The sequence below is a fragment of the Elephas maximus genome, chromosome 13 (genome assembly GCF_024166365.1).
Source record: "Elephas maximus indicus isolate mEleMax1 chromosome 13, mEleMax1 primary haplotype, whole genome shotgun sequence".
NCBI lineage: Eukaryota > Metazoa > Chordata > Mammalia > Proboscidea > Elephantidae > Elephas > Elephas maximus.
In genome coordinates this window covers 66,397,959-66,417,834 of record NC_064831.1, presented here as the reverse complement: position 1 = coordinate 66,417,834, position 19,876 = coordinate 66,397,959, and the positions used below count along the sequence as shown (strand labels likewise).

At 43.2% G+C, this 19,876-nt stretch overlaps 1 protein-coding gene across 3 annotated transcripts in view; it reads right to left on the bottom strand.

Moving 5' to 3' along the window:
• Positions 1–386: 386 nt before the first annotated feature.
• The window catches only part of PEAK1 (pseudopodium enriched atypical kinase 1), a 270,601-nt gene continuing 251,111 nt past the window's right edge, over positions 387–19,876 (bottom strand). For all 3 annotated transcript variants that reach the window (XM_049852705.1, XM_049852706.1, XM_049852707.1), the window contains one exon: positions 387–7,149. In XM_049852705.1, the coding sequence (XP_049708662.1) occupies positions 5,986–7,149 (1,164 nt within the window). In that variant the 3' untranslated portion in view covers positions 387–5,985. The remainder of the gene's footprint in view (positions 7,150–19,876) is intronic.

Below are 19,876 nucleotides of genomic sequence, written 5' to 3'. Positions count from 1 at the left end.
ACGTGAATTTTGTAGCAGATGATGCTGGAGAAGGTGCTGCCCCTGCTCACAATATCTGCACAGCTCTGGGACTTCCATGGAGGGTCAGCCAGAGCCAGCTAACTAAGCCTCTTAGACATGTAGTACAAACCAAGGAAGCCTGTACGGTGACTGGTCACCAGGGGACGATCTCACACAGCAAGCCTGCAGCTTTCTGAGGTTTGGGGAAAGAATGCCTTCATTTTCTCTTTGGGGTCTAGTTTTCTCAGATAGCTGGGGTGGGGGGGTGGGGGACGGGGGACGGGGCACGAAGATGGTACATGTCAGTAGAGGAGAAGGATCCCAGCCAGCAACCAAGCACTCCCTTGCACATCAGTGGGGAAGAGCTGCTGAAAGAACGAGGGCTTGTCTGGTTTTTAGTGTATATTAAAACAAATTTATTTACACAGTAACACGATGCCACGGAGTACACAGCAAAGTACCACAGCAAACCAATGGTGGCGCCACCTGGTGACAGAGGGGACCTTTAATTGACCGATCGATAAACTCTAAAATATGTAAGTACAGAGTTGAAGCTCCAGAAAAGAGCAAGAAAAACAAAAATTTCAAATACAAAGCGTGGGCAGAGTCATGGGGAATTAGAGATTAGAAAGAGGACCGCCATGATTAAAATCACTGAGAGAGGGACGACATCTTGCTTCTGCCTTGATCTCATGCCCAAATGCCTTACATGTCAGCAACAGAAAATCCCCACCCAGTGTGTTCACACGCAACACTCTCTTAAGACTGGTAAGGGGGGGAAATCACCAAGCAGTATTGGGGGCAAGTTTCCTGAAGCAGTGTGGTTTTACCTTTCAAAAATGCTACCCTGAAGCCATAGGGCTGGTTCAACATTCAAGTTATCACAAGTGCATACACACACACACATACACACACACACTTTCCATACACTGTAAGGGCAAAGTGGATTTTCTGAAATATAATATTCATAGCAAAATATATGACTCTATGCTTCTGCTAGGTTAAAAAATTTCCGGCCTCTCTTGATTCCCTGAAACTTTCTTGAAAAACACATGGGGTAGGGATGGGGTAGATGAAGGTGAGAAGCTGGAATAAACATGGAGGCTGTCAGGAGTGGTGAAACATGTAATGCGGATATTTGGAAAGGCAGGCCCCAGTAGCCCACCAAAATGTGAAAAGCATCTAGCAGTGGCTGATGCAGAAATCTACTGTAATTTCAAACAGCTGCAGAGAGGGGGTGTTTAACAGCTATATAGCACCTTGTACCTTCTGGGCACTTATAAATATTAATGGTGATGATGAGTGGCAAACACCTCTGTAGGAAGGTTTATAAAAACTGTTACATTTGTTAAGGAATTCCCCAAGAGTTCCTTAAACAAACCTATTGAAACTACCATATCTCTTAAAAAAAAAAAAAAAATCCTTCAGCTATCAGTGTTATGACATGATGTTCCTAAGCTGAGGTGTGGGCAATAGCCACAGTCATTCAAGACTAGATGGGATAGTTCCTTCTCCATAAACACTGGGGAACTTTACAATCTGCCCAGGGCTTTCATCATCATCAGCTTTTTTTCTAACATACAAAATGGACTTGCTTAAAAAGAAAAAAAAAGGTGCTTTTTTTGAGGATGGATTGAGGATAGATTTATCAGCTGAATACCCTGACATGGAATGTGTGTGACTTCCCCTCCCACGGCATCTGTCATAACTCAACCTCGTCATTTTAGAAGCATCAAGATAAAAGGCTTAGTTTCTTTGGTATCATCTCTATCTAGGGTCTTGCATCACAGCCCTACAGCTTCCCTTACGGCGTCATTTTTGGTCCGTGGAATCCTCCGTTTCGGCGCTGCTGTAAGGAGGGACAGCTGGACTTCAGTGCACACTTCAGCAAGAGCAGCACTTGGATTTGTCTCAGCATAGCACTTTGGGCCTTTGAGTATATCAGCTTCAATGACGTAAAACTAATAACCTGGTTTCGTAGGCAGCCATCCTGTTCAACTCATTAGGCTGGACCAGAATTTCCAATCCTTACCAACTAGTGAGGGGAATGAAAAACATGTCAGAATTGTCCCAGGGAGTCAAATTCCTCTTTTCCCCTCTCCAAGTATGTTCGTATTTCATGCACACAGCTGGAAGCACCTGAAATACCGTGCAGTACTCTTCCTCCATCCACCAAATGTCAGGTTACTTCCCAGCACCAAAGTAATCATAAATGTGTGAAGCTGACTGCAATATTTTCATGCCCTACTGTTTAGTGAATCCAAAGATCTTTCATGGAAATTTTGCAATGCTGGAAACTTTAAAATACTATTTTAGCTAGTTTTACTTTCAGAAATGTTAGTATTATCAATTCTAGAGGTTTCAACCTCTTTGGCTGAGAGTTTTCCACGTTCACAAACTTACTTTGAGTTTGGAATCAAAACTGGTCCCACTTAATCTGACAATAGCTGCTCAGAATCATACCCCTAGCAAATGCACTTTGCATTCGTCCTCGTAACATCAGCAGATGCTTGGGCCCCCCGACCTCCACGCTTCACCCAGTTCCTCCATCTTCTGAGGGCAAAACTTGAAACCCAGTGTCATACTCTTGGTTTCCAATTCTAACTCAGCTTAGAGGTTGGTGCACTTTATTCACAATTCTTTTGTCCTTGATTCCACAGGTTTCAATAGCTCGTTTTCCCATTCTGCCACTATTCTTCCAGAATTAGCTTCTGGACATCACATTAGTGTAGGTACAAAGAGGGTCTCCTCAGGCTAGCATGGGAGGCTTCTTTTAGTCCTTGTCCTCTTTGTGGTGGAATATCTATTGACTCTCTTCCTTCTAAGACTAGGTTTCCACTGTAACAAGGCACTCGGCTATACATTCAGTCTTGGCTACTCTAGCCATTGTCCTGTTTCTCCAGCACCCAAATGTGTCAGAGAGATTGTTCTTGCTCTGTGTGGCATAAAAAGTTCCCATAGTGGCTTAATTGTTCAAATTCTCCATATAAATGGAAGACACTATAGAATAGACTTTGACAGAAAAGAAAAAAAAAAAAAAGTCTGATCAATATTGAAGACATCGACTTGATGTTACTTGAGAAAACTTAAAGTGCTATACTAGTCACAATCCAAAACTCACACATATTGTGTGTCTGGGGCTAGGATTTCTTTAGAGTTGGTGAATGAGTTAAAAATTCCTACTATAATTAAAACAGAAATATAAAATATTTGTGGCAATGTTAGATTAACTGAATTTCATTATTTTGGGAAAATATCTGAGGATCATCTTATGTAGTACTTCTTGCCTGGAAGTACAGTTCCTCTCTGTATTCTGCTCTAGCCAGTACACCCGCTCCTTGCCCCACCTCACAAGCCTCTGCCATCACCCAGAGAAAAATGATCTAGCAACCTGTCTCTGGGAAGCCTTCTGTGACTAGTTGACGTTCATCTTTTTCACTTAACACATTTAAATATAAAAACAGTAATAAGCACATCTGATATAAGAGGTGCTCAGTTTACCAGTGCTATAAAATGATGATAGTGGAGGGTGTCCATGCTTATTATACTAATTATACTAGAGAGTTAAAATGAAGACCACGAACAAAAAGATATACCTACCTAGAGAACAAATAGGGAACATTCTGCATTAAATATGTAACTCATTAACAGTCAACATTCAAATGCACATGGGCAAGGCACCATGAGAGGGACACTGATAAGCTATGTCTCAATATGCAAACCGTGGGGGGAGGGTTGAGGCAATGTGCTGGCCGACATGGTCAGTGGTCTGTGTGCTGCCGCTTCAGTGTATCGTTAAGCAAGGAGTTATGTGCACGTGGGCTATGCAAAGGTGAACCAAACGCCAGCCTGCCAGGCAAGGCGCAGCCAGGCCACAGGACATGGAGAGAGTCCACTCTGTGGCCTTTCCTGGGGGCAGTGTCCCGCACTCTGGCGAGAGGAGGCCAGACTCTTCATGGGCCAAACAGCTCTGTTCCCCGGGAGTCCTCTACTGCTGGCCAGGAGGACAGCCTCACTATGGAGCCTCACGTATCCCTTCAAACATGTTTCTCTTAAAAAAAAAAAGCGCACAATAAAATACATTTTTCTCCTTTCTTGATCCTCTTTGATACAGGTGAATCACATGAAAGGCTGTTAAAACATTAGAAGTTCAGAAGTTCCCAAGGCCACTCACGTGCTAGTAAAGTAACACCGCACACTCAGTCTTGGCTTTAAGAAACTCTGTGCTGGTGGATGAGGGCCCAGGGCTCCCTCACTGACTAGATGCAGAGAACTTATCTATCAGCCCTGCCACAAGCTGCTCCCCCAGAGGCCTTGCCTCTACTTCCAGCACGCTTGTGCATGCACACACAAGGACACACGTGCACACACACTCACACTGTTCGAATGACTCAGGATATCAAGGTTGAAGTAAACAGATACTCACAGTTTTGGATAAAACAAGCACACTCAATCACACACTTACACACACACACACAAACACACCTGTGGAAAGAACGCTTGTCTCTCAGCGCAAATATGTGCCAGGGGAAGAAGGGGGAGGGTTTCTGTAGGTCTCGCTTCAGGTGAAGTTGCAACATAACACTGTAATATACAGCTAAAAAAATACATACAAAGATTGCACATATATCCATAGGGGGAGCAGAGGCTCCATGCACGGGGACCAGCTCTCAGCCACCCACTGAGCAATCTAAATTCCCTGCGAGCTGTCCTCCAGAGCCATTTTAGAGGGAGTCATAGGAACAGTGTGCTACTTGCACCGGGTGGCAGTCTCTAGAGAAAAGGTCAGCATTCTGAGGAGGAGGTCAGCAGTCTCATCCAGCGGCCCTCTGCCCCTCCCCTGCCTTCAGGCCACCCCAACAGCCAGCCGTCTGTGCCCTCTAAGGCGATCTGAGAGCTCAGCCGACGGCCATTTCATTCAGGGCTGTTGTCTACAGCATCTGGTAGACTAGTTAACACTGGCTACTGAGAGAGAAGGAAGCTAGTCAATTATTGCTTGGGGGAAAACTGTGATCAGGGCACCAGCAGCCCTGGCTGCCAATGCTGATAGCTCTGAGAGTAATCAGAGAGCGGTGCTTTACACTCCGTCCCCCTGACGGCCCCTGGAGAATTGCACATGCAGGAAAATCATCTCCTTGTGTCCTGCCAGCTATTTATAAGCTCTGAACTGCACTCCACCCTGAGGAAGCATCGGTGACACCACTGTGGGTGAGCTCTGTCATGGGCCACAAGAGGCTGAGAAACCCCGACTTCACTGGCCAATGGGGCGAGAGCAGAGGTGGAGGAGAATCAGGCAGTATTGGCAGAGGGGAGACTCTTAGGGCCATCCTCCACGCAATGCACACTCTTATGGATAATAGAAATGAAAAGGGGCCTAGGACCCAAGGTATGGGCTCTCTCCTTTGCCTTCCACTCTCAGCTGGAACAAAGGACGTAGTCCCCAGTAACCAAAACTGGGCTGATACTAAGGGTGGCATTTCTGCCTGGTCAAAGAGGCAGTTAGTTATTGATACCTTCAAGAAGAAAGAGTCTGTTGTGAGACTTACTGGATGATGGTAGGGGCTGGTTAAATTGTCTATTGCTAGTGAGAATAAATACTTGCTGTTAAAAAGATGGGTGACAGTCAGAATCATGGAGAAACTGGACACAGCTCACTGAGTTCATACCAAAGGAGCTGTCTCTTTGAGGATGTGTGTTTCCATGTTTCTTTACCTGCATTTGTGGGACTATTACGGTGGAAGTGTTCCAATGGAAGGCAATTGCACGTTTATCCAGTTGAATTTCTGTAACGTTAAGACAGACTCAGCTATCCACTTGATTTGGAGCCGTGGAAAGCCTTTCTGAATGGACTCATTTGTTCACGGGCAGCAACAGAAAGCTTGTCTCTCTCTTCTTTCCTTGAATTCTGTATGAGTACTAGGAAGGGGAAGCACGTGGGCGACATGAAGAAGGTGAAAATGAAGTGAAAGCAGCATCCAGGACACACTAACGGTGCTGGAGGATTTTCACAATACAGCTGAGGGAGTCTGTAGTGGCAAAAGCCAAATACTGAGCACAGAGCCAGTCCTCGAGGCTGATTCCACCCTCCCTGTCCAGCGACTTCTCGGCAAACTTGATCATCAGGAGTGTTCGCTTGATGTCTAGCCAGTTTTGGAGAAGGGCGTTCCTCTGTACCAGGCTCGGGGAGGCGGCGAAAGTCTGGAAGAGATCTTCTCGGGGGCCCCAGAGCAGACACTGGAGGATGCCTTTGGCGTCTGAAATGAGGATCCGCTCTGAAGGGTTGGGATTCAGGAGGCAGCTGGCCAGCTGCTGCAGGCCTCGGGAGTAGGGGGAGCGGAGTGGGATGCGAGGCAGGTCTGCTCGCGTGTATTCCTTCTCTTTCAGCTCTGGGTTCTCATCGAAGGGGTTGGGCAGGTGCAGCATCTCGTAGATGAGGATGCCTGTCTGGAACTCATCACACTTTTTATATTGGGTGGCTGTTATGATCTCTGGGGCAAGGCGGGACTGGTCCCGGAGGATCTCAGGGTCTACCAGATGGCTCTTCTGCTTGGCCTGAGAGAAGTTGCTCACTATGAGCCTGGTGGGACAAGACGAGGTGGGGCTGGGCTCTGCAGGCCCGAGGCACTGGGCAGTCCCCCCAGGCTGGTAGTGGACAAGCAGAAGGTTCTCTAGGCGTAGGTCGCAGTGAGTGACGTGGTAGGGTTTGAGGTGCTCAAGGCCAGAGCACAGCTGTAAAAGCAGCAGGCACACTTGCCTCTCATACACATCAGGGCTTTTCCCATGCTGGGCCAGAGAGTCACGCACAAAATCAGCCACGGTGAGACAGGGCACCTCTCTGGTGATGACCACCACGTGGCTCCTCTGCTTCCGGCTCACGACCCCCTCACTCTCTTTCTGGGAGGACTCAGTTTCAGAGCAGGGCTCTGGGCTTTTCCCATCAGCCTCTCCTTTCACCTCTTCTTCGGTCTCTTCCACTTTATCCTCTTCTGTTTCTGGGCCATCGGGATCATCCCAGGGAAGCAGACGGTTAGGAACTTCAGCAAGGAAATGACCACAGTCCTGCTGGATGTTAAAATGGACAGCTAAACTCTGCCGGACAGCCAAGCTGTGATAATACTGCTGGGATTCTTTAGCTTTGCTCTTACAGATCTGAAAGAAGAAAGCAAATAACACAATTTAAAACTCACACTTTCATAACCAGGCTTATGATATATACGCATACCCTATTGCCATCGAGTCAATTCTGACTCAGAGCAACCCTACAGGACAGAGCAGAACTGCCCCATAGAGTTTCCAAGGAGCGCCCGGTGGATTCGAACTGCCGACCTTTTTGGTTAGCTGCCATAGCACTTAACCGCTATGCCACCAGGGCTTCCTATGATGTCTGAAGTTGGATTAAACTGGAAGGTGACTGTCTAAGAACAACCAGGGTTACAGCAAAGTCTTCAGAAAGGGTCTTGGTAGCTCAGTGCTGACTGACAGTAATGATAGTAACCACTTCTAGAGCTGTCTATGTGCCAGGCTGTGCTCAGCATTTTAATCAGAAAGAGGCTTCATTTTTTCCCCCATTGCTGTGGAGTCGATTCTGACTCACGGCGACCCCACGTGTTTCAGGTTGAATGGAGCTCCATGGGATTTTCATGGCTGTGATCTTTACGGAAGCATATTGGTGTTGCTGGGTGGGCTTGAACCGCCAACCTTTCAGTTAGTAGTCGAATGCAAACTGTTTGCACCACCCAGAGACCCTTGTGCTTAGCATTTTATGCATGTCATCTTTCAGTCCTCACACTGATCCTTCAAAGTAGGCTGAGGATACAAGAATTAAAAAAAAGAAAAAAAGCTCAGGGCTACCAGTTTGCAAGCCAGTATGTCTAATGCCAACACTTGCTCTTTCTGCTAAACCTTTAACACATTTAGAAAACAGAACAATAGAATAATTGTTCACCTACTTTTTGTGGAGGTTTATAGCCCAGACTTACCCAGCAGCCCAATAAATGGCTCATAAAGAAGGCCCAAAATATTTTATTACTCTTTGTATTAACTTCTCATTTCAGGAGAATGACAGTAATTGGCCAGGTAAATTGGGTTTTCCTGACTTTTCAATGAAATGTCATTTGATGGCTGCAAATCAGGGTGGGGTGGGGATACAGGGCTGAGAAAATCACTGGTCTGACTTAGTCAGAGGAAAAACAACATTTTAATGGCCAAGTTCTGAGTTTTATGGTTTCCCTTAACAGCCTCATTTAAGATCCAATATTCAGGTGCTATGGGGTCGCTATGAGTTGGAATCAACTTGATGGAAAAAAAAATTTTTTTTTTTTTAAATTCAGGTAATAAGGTCATCCAAAAAGAATTTAAGTGGCTATGATCAAGGAAGAGTTTTTTTGATCAAAAACATTGGCCAAGAGTTATACACTCTGTAACAATTTTATTTCTAGTCTTAAAAAAAAAGTCTTAAGGGGTTAGAAAAGGAAAAAGTAAATGAAATCACCCCCAAACCAATTATCCTCATGATGTGGAGAGGCTGACAATGGACGACTCAGCCTCTACTACTAGTTCATAGACCATAACAGCCTGGTCAGGACATCCCACCACAACCCTGCCAACTGAGGGATGCACTCTTTACTCTTCCACAGCCGGAGCGTGCCGCCATATTTCACAGAGAGCAGAGCCTCCTGGCAACAGGCACACTCTGTAGTGTCTACACTGCCTGTTTATAGGAGCAATACAGAAAAGAAGCAAATTTTTAAAGCATTTTTGTCATTTTTATTAAAAAAGAAAAATTATCGTTTTCTTAGGAGGATGCTGATGGGTCCCCAGTTCTCAGAAGCAGCATGCTCTTATTTCCATTCGAGTAGATTAAAAAAAAAAAGATCAAAGGCAAGGGAGTCTTAGGGGAGAGAAGCATCTCTCTCTCTCATTTACTGATTTTTACATATTTATTATAGTCAAGGAAACCCTGGTGGCGTAGTCGTTAAGAGGTATAGCTGCTAACTAAAAGGTCGGCAGTTCCAATCTACCAGGTGTCCTTTGGAAACTCTATGGGGCAGTCCTACTCTGTCTATAGGGTCAATGAGTCGGAATCGACTCGACGGCAATGGGTTTGGTCTTTTAGGTTTATTACAGTCAAAGAGACTTGATACCAGTGATCAGGGCCATAGAAGTATGTCTGTTTGTGTGTCACATACATACATGTGTGACTGTACACACATAAACACACACACACATATGCATACATTTATAAAGAGAGACACACCCACATACACAGAGACAAAGAGACTAAGATCTGAAAACAAGTTTCTTCAGGTCTTCTATCACCTACCTAAATGAGTTTGAGGGTACTCTAAGCATTTCTTCTTTAAGCAAACTTCTAGCCTTAAAACAGAAATGTCCCCAGGCTGAGTTCAAGCTCAAACGTATATCTTTCAGGAAATGTTATCTTTGAAAGCTCTAGAAGTCTCAGCACACGCAGTATAATATATAATCCTATCATCCATCAATCACAACAAATTCTTTTGATACTGTACTGTTGACAATATTTCGTATTTATGTGTCACAGGTATTTAAAATCCTATACTATTCATCATTTAGTTGTATAAGAGTTGGATCCAGTACATGGCACCATTTACATCATTTGCCAGTTTAATAATTTGCCCAATATCACATTGCCTGCTGGGGTGGAAGTTCAAATATCTCAATTCCTCAGTCTTTGAAAAGTCAATCAAATACCACTTTAGCCGAATGAGACTATATAAACTCCAGCTGTCACATTATAGAAAGGACCCTCACCAAGGGCTTAGGAGGTCAGGGATTCTGCCAGGGCCCTTCCACTAGCTGTGTAACCTTGGGCATTTCACTTACTTTCTCTGGGTCTCAATTTCCTTAAGAAAGGAGACAATATTATAAAGAACACGGAAACCTACTTCACAGGGCAGCTGTGAAGATTAAATCAGATCAAGTACATAGACTATGCCTGTAACCTACAAAGCTGTACAAATATAACACTAACAACTGAAACGATTTACAAGTTGCAAATATTGAAAGTGATACAATCTTATGGAATCCTCATTTTTTTTGAACAAAGAGAGCAAGACAGAAAAATACATTTTTCTTTTGAATCCTGAGAGCCACCTGTCACAGCAGTGAGGCTTTCTGACCACAAATTTGATAGAGGGCAGCTAAAAAGGGACTGCTGAAGTTCAACATCCCCATGCTACGGTCAGCCTGAACAAACAAGTCAAGACCAGCAGCAGTCTGTTCTGATTCAAGACAGGATAACCTAAGGCTAGGAGAGAGAAAAGTGCTTGGCTAAGTCTGTAGTTTTCATTATTCCAAGCTGTACTGAAAAACAAACAAACAAACAAAAACCACAACTTGCCACCTCACAGTTTAAGATTAGAAGCAGAGAAAGATATCCTAAATGTGACTACTCTTCTAATTGTATCTACACACACACACACTTTGAAAAGGTTTCCCAGGGCTTTGTGAGTAGATAAGAACGTGGATACCACATTGAGAATTTATGTTCATCTTCACAGATCAACTTGAGATAAAGGTACAGAGTGATTTACGAAAAAGAAATGATAAATTGTTCAGCCTTTTGGATGCTCTGAAGGAAAATGGTCTGCCTAGATGGCCAGCGTGAGTGGGTGGTGCTTCCTCATCTCTTCATCATACAATACTCGACAGGCTGAAGAATAATGGGTCACTCTAGTTTTAAGGGAAAACGAAAAAGGGGGAAGATTGGAGTGAGTACGAGGGGGAAAATACTAGGGCTTTTAATTGGTTCACAACCATGAGAACAGTTATAAGCAATACACCAACCTATGGAGATTTCCATAATAGGATTTCTCACACGGTGAGTATCTCATAAATCTTTATTATGGAGCCTGCGATGATGTTAATTTAGGTAGGAGTATTATATTATTCTATGCACCACATAGTAGCCATTTTTCAAATATTAATAACTTGACTCCTTTAGTTTTTTTTTTTTTTAAAACTCAAAATGACCTGGCTTCAGATGATAAATTTCTAGTCTAAAAGTTATTTCAGAAAACAAGCCACTCTTTCCAGAGCAAATGGACTGGGTTTTACCTGCTGGTTCCCCACCCCCCTCCCCTTTCTTCTCTTACCCAGTATTTTCTCTACCAGGGATCAAAGTAACTTCTTCTTGGCCTCCCACTTTCATTTATCTTCCTTGAAAGGAATTCACATTCCTTCCTGATAAAACAGTAGCTAGCTTGAGCTGGAGGAATCTCAAGAAAGATTCCAAGAAGAATGATTTCCACAGGACTCTCAGGCTCTCCAAAAAATTTGAAATAAGAACAAAGTGTGAAGCTGGAACGGTCCCATATCTTCATGTAAGACTCCCTTTTCTAATGGGAGAAAAATCACCTCATATTTGTTTTGATTATGTATGGGAAAACCTACTTAAAGTGCTGCCAATTTGGGCAGATACTGTGATGCCTGCATTTTCTGAATGGCAAGAAAAAAAGGACCAGAGCCTCAGCGACACTAGAGGGCGCCACAATATCAGTATCTAGGAGTCATTTACACGGAAACTACAGCAGGAGAACAAAACCATTGTGGTGAAGGTTGACTCTTCTTGTACATATACCATAGGGCTTCTTTCTGGATGAGATTTCAGTTCCATAAAGGTGACAACAGCAAATCCACGCAAAGGGAGTGCTTTGTGAAAAGAGCACACACAGGAAGCAAAGCCCAGAGCCTGCCTGCTCATCAAGCCCATATCCGCCTCTTTGCCTGAGCCGCTTCTCCACAGGAAGCCAGAGCAACACCAAAAGAGACAGCCAGTCAGCTGGTAGGTACACAGCCACACTTAAGTCAACGTGCACAACAGACTGCAGCAGAAACAGAGGCGTGAGGGGGGAACTGGGCTAGTAAAGATCAGTGAGGGCAGACGAGGGGAAGGAGAAATATCAATTCCTGTCAATTGAGCACTGAAACAAGTATCTGCTGGATTCTCTGCACTTCCCATCTGTAAGGCAGGGCATCCTGAAGCACTCTGGCCAGGTCCCCAAATACAGGAGGTGGTGACCCTGTAATCACTGACAAATCAACTGTTGGAAAAATGCAAAACGAAAAACATGCTTCTAGAATCAGAGCCAAATAACCCTCTCTTGAGACCTTTTCAGACGCAGGTCAAAGCTCACAATAGTCACACAAACTGGATCTCAGTGGAAGAACAGAGCCTGACAGTGGTTCCCCATGTACAGCCTAAAAACTTTAATTCCAAACATTCATTTTAGTTCAGGGGCTCATTTTCTGTGTTGCTCATGGAAACTGCTCTGCATATCTGTTTATAATAGCAAATTTGCTATTATAAAGCACTTATGTTTGTACTAACGACCTCAGCTAAGACAGCTAACTTAAAAAGCAGACTGTTTGGGGGCTTTAATTGTAAAGTTCCAGTTAAAGCAGCTGAGAAAGAGAAGCTAGAGTTTGGTTTCTAATACTACTGACCCTTTCAGAATACCCCCAAGTGCCTGCGGCCTGTAAAGATGATATACATCTTGCCCCTTCAGCTTTGAGAAGTAGGACAAGCACTCAGTTTAAGGCAATAAAGCAGGGAAGTGGGGGAAGGTGGCCATTTGGAAAGACAAGATGACCTGTCTATGCAATTAATCAGTTGTGGAATACAGTAGTGTTGCCCCTTCTTCGTCACTTGATTTCTTCCTCATAAAGGCTTCTAGAAATGCTGGTGTTCGGGAGTGGGAGTAGGGGTCTAATCTGTGTCCTCTTTTCTCATTTGACACACTCCCTTCAGAAAGCTCAAGGCTTAAACCATTCATTATATACTGCTGACTTCCACATCTACATTTGTAATCCAGACTTGTCCCTGAACTTTAGACTCATCTACACAATGGCCTACTTGATTTTTCCTCATGGATGTCCCATAGATGCCTTAAACTCAACAGAACCAAACCTGAACTCTTTAAACCAAACTCCCTGCTACTCCCGTATTCCCTCTCTTGGTTTCTGAATGAGAAACCAAGTTTACTTTGGTGATTTCACTTCCTTCTTCACTCCCTCTATCTAATTAATTACCAACTCCTATTGATTTTGTTCCCAAATAACTTTCAAATTATCTTTTCTCCATCTCCATTGCTACCATCATCATCCCTTGTTAGACCACCACAAAAGCTTTCTAGCTGGTCTCCCTGCCTCTCATGTGACTCCGTTCAAATATACTTTCCACGTGGCCACCAGAGCCATATTTCAAAACCACAACTCTAATCATATCGCTTGCCTATTCAGACTTCCCAGTGGCTCACAGGATGAAGTCCTGGCCTCACCTCCATTTCCAGTCTCATTCCCACATCTCTTTCACTCGCTTTACCACACTGAAATACCTGCAGCCAGTCCCCTGCTCCCACTCTCCAAGTGTTCTCTGTGTTTTCACTCCTCGTCTGCCTGAGGGACTCCTACTTATTCTTTCAAAGCCCTTCTCAGGTGTCATTTCTGTCAGAGAGAGAGCAAGATTAGAGCGAAATACCCTAAGCTTCCTTTCTGTGTGACTTCTATATCTTATACGCGTTTCTGCTAGTAGAGTCGTGGCATTTTTTTGTCTATTTAAGAGCAGATATTTGTATCTTTTTTTTTTTTTGTATCTTTAGGGCCTAGCACACAGCAAGGCACACGGTACATGCTCAGTACGCCTGCACAAAATACTGAGAAGTGGCTGCATCTGATCCAGGGTAGCCACAAGGTTTATTTACGCAAGAGTAGCCAGAATATATGAACAACTTTTATGAGACAGATGGAAACTGGCAAGGTGATGGGGGGCCAATGGCAGACAAATAATAAACACTCATGACTTGACTATGTAAATGAATAAAATCTGAACAATGAGGGCTGTCTGCTGAGTTCACTAGGTCCCAGAGGCGCACTGATTTTGTATTACACAGAACTACACACCACGCACTACTCTTCATCATTCCACTCAGTTTTCTTTCCTTTTCCCCAAAGAAAGCAGTAAGTACAAAATACAAGAACCCTTCCAGAATATTCTACATTAGCTTTTATTTTTCTATTATGGGCCCAGTCGACCCAGTATGCCTTCAGCCGACTTCTACTTTATCAGCAGGGAATCTCATTTCCATCTTACTGTGCATTTTACAGGGCTGCAGTGAGCCTGAAGTGAGATGGGTACTGTAGGAAGTGAATTGTAGAGGGACAAAAATGAGAAACACTGAAGGTCACACACACTGTACCATCTGTGCTGTTTTCTCACATTACACAAAAGCACAAATGCAAATGGAATAAGAGTGTAGAATGAAACCCTGCAAATTCTAAACTGATATCCAGTATTTGCCACAACCTTGCTCTAAGAATATAGGCTGATCACTGATTGACCTCGATTCCTTAATCTGCCTGAGGAGTATTGCTTTACTTACTGCCACAGAGCCAAGATACACACACACAAACTCAATAATGCTACAACTATATTCAAAATGGATTAAGTGTTTAATATATAAAATGCTGTCTGGGCCTAAAGTACTGTATTTTTTACGCAAATAATGTACACATTATACATTTTTATGCCAACCTTCTCAACCTCACTTGCTAATTTTGTAGGCGGGCAAGTCTGGCATTGTACATGTGGGCACGTCAATTGTGGAAATATGGTGCTCAGAATACCAAGCTGTACGAATTTGCCATGAGACCTGTCAGGCAGGCTGGGTAATTTACAGCTTAAATTACTGCAGAAACGTTCACATGCCCAAGAAACCCATTTTGGAGCCTAGAAGTGAAATTCAGGAAGGCAACTGTGTAAGATTTTACTATTTTATTTGTGAGTTAAACTCATCTAATCTTTTCAAGCTCCCATTCAATACATGGTCAAAAGAAAAGCACCTGTTTCCTGAGTCAGTAATTGCAGCTGGCAGAGTGACACCAAGGATGTTCACACTAGAGAAACTGAGGCACAGAGGAGCTCAATAACTAGCTCAGGGCCCAGATTAGGAATTCACTTAATTTGACTCCAACTTGTAATTCCCAACTACATCTTCTCACCTCATTAACAAAAGCCAGAGTTCCCTTTTCCCACTGGACAATTCATTTTGATCCCAGTTTACATGAGCCTCCAAAACTTCTCCTTTCCAAACCAATTCCCAGCTGAGACTCTTAGGCGCTTCTCTATACATTCACCTCTGATCCGAAATGGACACTAACCTAGGATGACTATGAGTATGTGTAGTTGTTTGCTGATCAATCACTTTCTGTAGTTTCAATGTTGGGCATATTTATGTTGATTTATGAAAGTGGAAGTGGTTTTCCCACTAGTTTTTTCCTTGTTACTAAGCCAGTAATTAATTGCCTGTGTCTACAGTCAGAAGTAGCTGTAAATTCCTACCAAACATAGTTATTCCTGTTAATGCTTTTTCATTTAGTGTCTTGCTTTCTCAGCATCCACCCAGATGAGATAAACGGAGATTCTTAAGTCAAAAATGCAATAAAAGATGCTGGTCTCCACAGTTCACCTCTACTTTATTACAAGCTTTTAACAAGATTCTTGGAATAGCTGGAAGGGAGGAGGCAGCTGCATCGCTGTGATAGAGAAGAGTACATCTTCAGAGCTCTGTGGGATGTGTCCTTGAGAACAAAGACCTGGATGCCTTTAAAGGGAGAAAATATCTACTGCCTAAATTTGGGATGGCTAGAAAAATAACTCAGAAATTTATACCTTTAGCTTATGTGAGATTTTTATCATTTTTTTTTTCTCAAAGTAATTTCAGCCAGATTTCTTTTGTGGTCTCACATGGCAGTATTTGCTATAAAATGATCTCATGAGAGCAGTGAAGAAAGAATGGCCCACTGAGAACGAGCCATAATTTACCAACCCTCCACCCCTGCTTCTAGGCAAAAGGCTGTTATTTGTTCACTCAGGGACAATACTGAGGCACTGTAGGACCAGTTTATTGACTTAGGTAGCAAAACAGGAAAGGTTCTGGCCTAGGAGTCAGGAGGAGGCCTGCCAGAAGGCTAGTGACCCGAAACAAAAGTGACTGTTCCTTCCTGGCCTCAGTTCTCTCCCATGGAGAATGGTGAAGGCCTTTCTAAGGTTCATTCTCATCTGTTTGGAGAATTATGTGTTTGGTCAGTGGCTACTCGGATTCTTTGAAAGAGAAAAAAAGCAAGGTAGATTTTATTTAGACAGCAGGGAAGTTAAGTTCATGGCAAGTTCATGTTAAGTTTTATTTAGAGAGCAGGGAAGTTAGGGGCTGGAGGCCAGCCAATACACAGCCCACAGAGACAGATGGACTGGAGTGGTGGCTCACCAAATGGAAGTGAGGCGATAAAATGAGACACGGCTGAGACAGGAATAGGAGTTGAAGGTTAAATATTGTTTGGGCATCAATTTGGCCTTTCCTTCACCAAAACACTTTCTTAAAACATAGGCCGTGCTTATTGCCTCCACCTTCCATTCTCCCTCTAACTCACTGCATCTGGTATTCACCTCACTGTTATGGAGATTGTATTTCTTTGAGGTTTACCAGAAATTGAGCTCCTGCCTTTTCAGTCCTCACTCTGCTCAAGCCCTCTGTAGCCCTGGACTGTTAACTCCCCCACCCTGTGTGGAAACCCTGGTGGCATAGTGGTTAAATGCTATGGCTGCTAACCAAAGGGTCAGCAGTTTGAATGCACCAGGCGCTCCTTGGAAACCCTGTGGGGTAGTTCTACTCTGTCCTATAGGGTTGCTATGAGTCGGAATTGACTCGACAGCACTGGGTTTCGTTTTTTGGTTTGGTGTCTTGAGGATCTCTTCTTCCATGTCCTACGGGACCCTGTCCTTTGCTATGCTTTTCCAATTAATTGCTCTAATAGCTCCTGCTTTGGGTCACTTAGATGCAGGCCTTTTCCCACTTTGTGACTCTTCCATTGTAATCTCATATATGCCCATAGTTTGAACTAAATCAAGTCTATGAGAGGACTGGGTAACCGTATTTCTGGCCCTGACCTCTCTGAGTATTTTTATACTTTTATCTGGCTACTGGGCTTCTCCCAACTTGGCCGTCCCATGGGCATGATCCACAGCAAGCTCATTTTTCTGGCTTTTCTCATTTGTATTCCAGTTAATGGCATCACCATCCTCCTGGGGTTGTTCAGCCTTGAAATTGTAGCATCACTACGCTGATCCCACACCCAGCCCCTCACCACACACAGTCTACTGCACTCACCAGCTCTTTCACCAACTGTCCCTTCGTTTCCTCTGCCCTATTCCCGGGCTTTGTTGTTAATCACCTGGGCTACTGCAATAGCATAGTGACTGGCTTCTTTGCCTTTCATCCTTCTCCACCCTTCCACCAGAGTCATCCTCCAAAATAATTTATCTTATGTTATTTGTCTGTTTAGAAATCCTTAGCAGCTTCCTACAAAATATGAAGTCCAACCTCTTAACTTCCTCATTCAAAGTCTCTAAATTTGGTCCCAAATTTCCATAGTCTACTTTTCTACCACTCTCTCCACGAACTTAGCCACAAAAAATAGCTAAAGCTCAGTGTAAAGTAGACATGAAAGACCCCTTCTTTACTGGCCCTGAGATACTGGGCTAACAATGGCTTCTTCCAGTTCATTAATCTGCATCTCTGTCTACATCTCTACTTTGAACCTTCATTATAATCTGCCTTACTTAAGAGTTATTTATGCTTTTGCACATCTTTCCCGCTGAAATACAAGCTCCTTGAGGGCAAGGCTTCTTTCTGTATTATTCATATGCATTTCTGTAAGCCCACACAGATATCACAATGTTTTATACAGTAAATGCTTGTTGAAAGGTCAAGGAATATTTACTGGATGCCCACTATACATGATACTGTATTAGATGCTAAGGATATAAGGATTAATTAGCCATGGTCCCTCTGTCACCGGAAGCTCAAGTATAATAATGGGGAGGGGAGACCTGTTCCTGCAGGCATATAACTAGAGTACTATATAACTGTGCAACTATAAAAAAGACCAAAAAGCAAAAACCCATTGCTGTTGAGTCGACTCCAACTCATAGCAACCCTACAAGACAGAGTAGAACTGCCCCACAGGGTTTCCACGGAGCAGCTGGTGGATTCAAACTGCTGACCTTTTGGTTAGCAGCTGAGCTCTTAACCACTGTGCCACCAGGGCTTCAAATCTAGCAGAGGATGATTTCGATCCATTGGCCTCTGGGTTATAGGCCCAGGAGACTTCTGTGTAATGACCGAACCCACTGCCATTGAGTTGATTCCGACTCATAGCGACCCTATAGGACAGAGAACTGTCCCACAGAGTTTCCAAGGGGCGCCTGGCAGATTTGAACTGCTGACCTCTTGGTTAGCAGTCGTAGCACTTAATCGCCATGCCACCAGGGTGTAATGACAGCAGTGTATAATTGTGTAACTATAGCAGTGGTTAAGAGCTCGGCTACTAACCAAAAGATCAGCAGTTCAGATCTACCACCCATTCCTTGAAAACCCAATAGGAGAGTTCTACTCTGTCTATAGGGTTGCTATGAGTCGGAATCGACTTGATGGCAATGGGTTTGGGTTTTTTTTGGTACATCGTGATAAGTGCAGTCATAGAGAAATCCACTGGGTACAGTGTGGGCACACAGAGAGGAGCCATCCACATGTTCTCAGAAGATCAGAGAAGAAAGTTCAGAGAGCTTGGTGTTCTTTAAGGACACACGGGCACTTTCTAGACACACAAGAAGAGAATGGAGGAGCATCCACTTACTGAACACTTACTTTGTGCCGAACGATGCTCTGAGTACTATATACATCGTTATATACATATTATCTCATGGGACTTTCCACAACAGCTTAAAGAAGAATGAAGTATTTTCTCCACTTTACAGATAAAGATACTGGGCTGAGAAAAACGCCAAGGTAACATAGCTAATAGGTTGCCAAAGCATAAATTTGAACCCAGGTCTAACTTAAAAGCCCAAATTCTTAACTATTACGTCAGCAGTCCTCAAATTTTGTGTGTGGGAACCACCTGGTGGTGCTTGTTACAAAAATAGTTTCCAAGGCCTCACTCAGAGATTCTGATTCCATAGGTCTGGTCTGCACCAAAAATCCACATTTTTAACGAGGACCCCTCAGGTGATTCTGAAATAGGTCACCTGCAGATCAAAATGCAGAAATTCTTCACTGTATCATACTGCCTCCCAGAAGAAGAGCAGTCCAGACAGAGGAAACAGTACATGCAAAGACCAGGTAGCATGAAGCAGGAGCTTTTTATAATTTGTGGTAGAGAATGGGAATATACAGGTGAAAAACTCAGGATACCCGCCTCCAAGAAGTTCAGTATCAAATGATCCAAGTTCTCTAATTCTCTTAGTCTTCTTCCATTAAAAAGATATCATAGCATCTTTTTTTTTTTTTGGTCGAAATCCAAATAACCTATAATATTACCACTCTAACATAGCAATTATTTGCATATTACCATTTTTAGGCTAATTTTCTTAAAGTTATGATCATACTATCTGGTATTCTGCTACCTTCATGTGACATTTCACAAAAAAATGTTTGCCATAATCTTTGCAATTACCATTTTTAATGGCTGCAAAACAGTCCATTGGGCTGATGTGCCATAATTTGTTAAATTGTTTCCTTAATATCAAGCACTAAGGTTGTTTGCACTTTTTGGCAGTACTTAAATTTTGAGGCTGTTAGCATTTTGAAGCTTTCTCTCATAATTTTAAAGAAAGTGTCTATGTCTTTGAAGTAATGAAGAAGAAAATATCTAAGTTCAGAATCTACCTAAATATAATACTAAAGAGGAATAATAGTGATCTACAGAATGCTGAGCAGTAATTTTCCATTATTGTTAGTAACAATAATGTATTAATTTATTTTCATATATACTTAATAGTTTA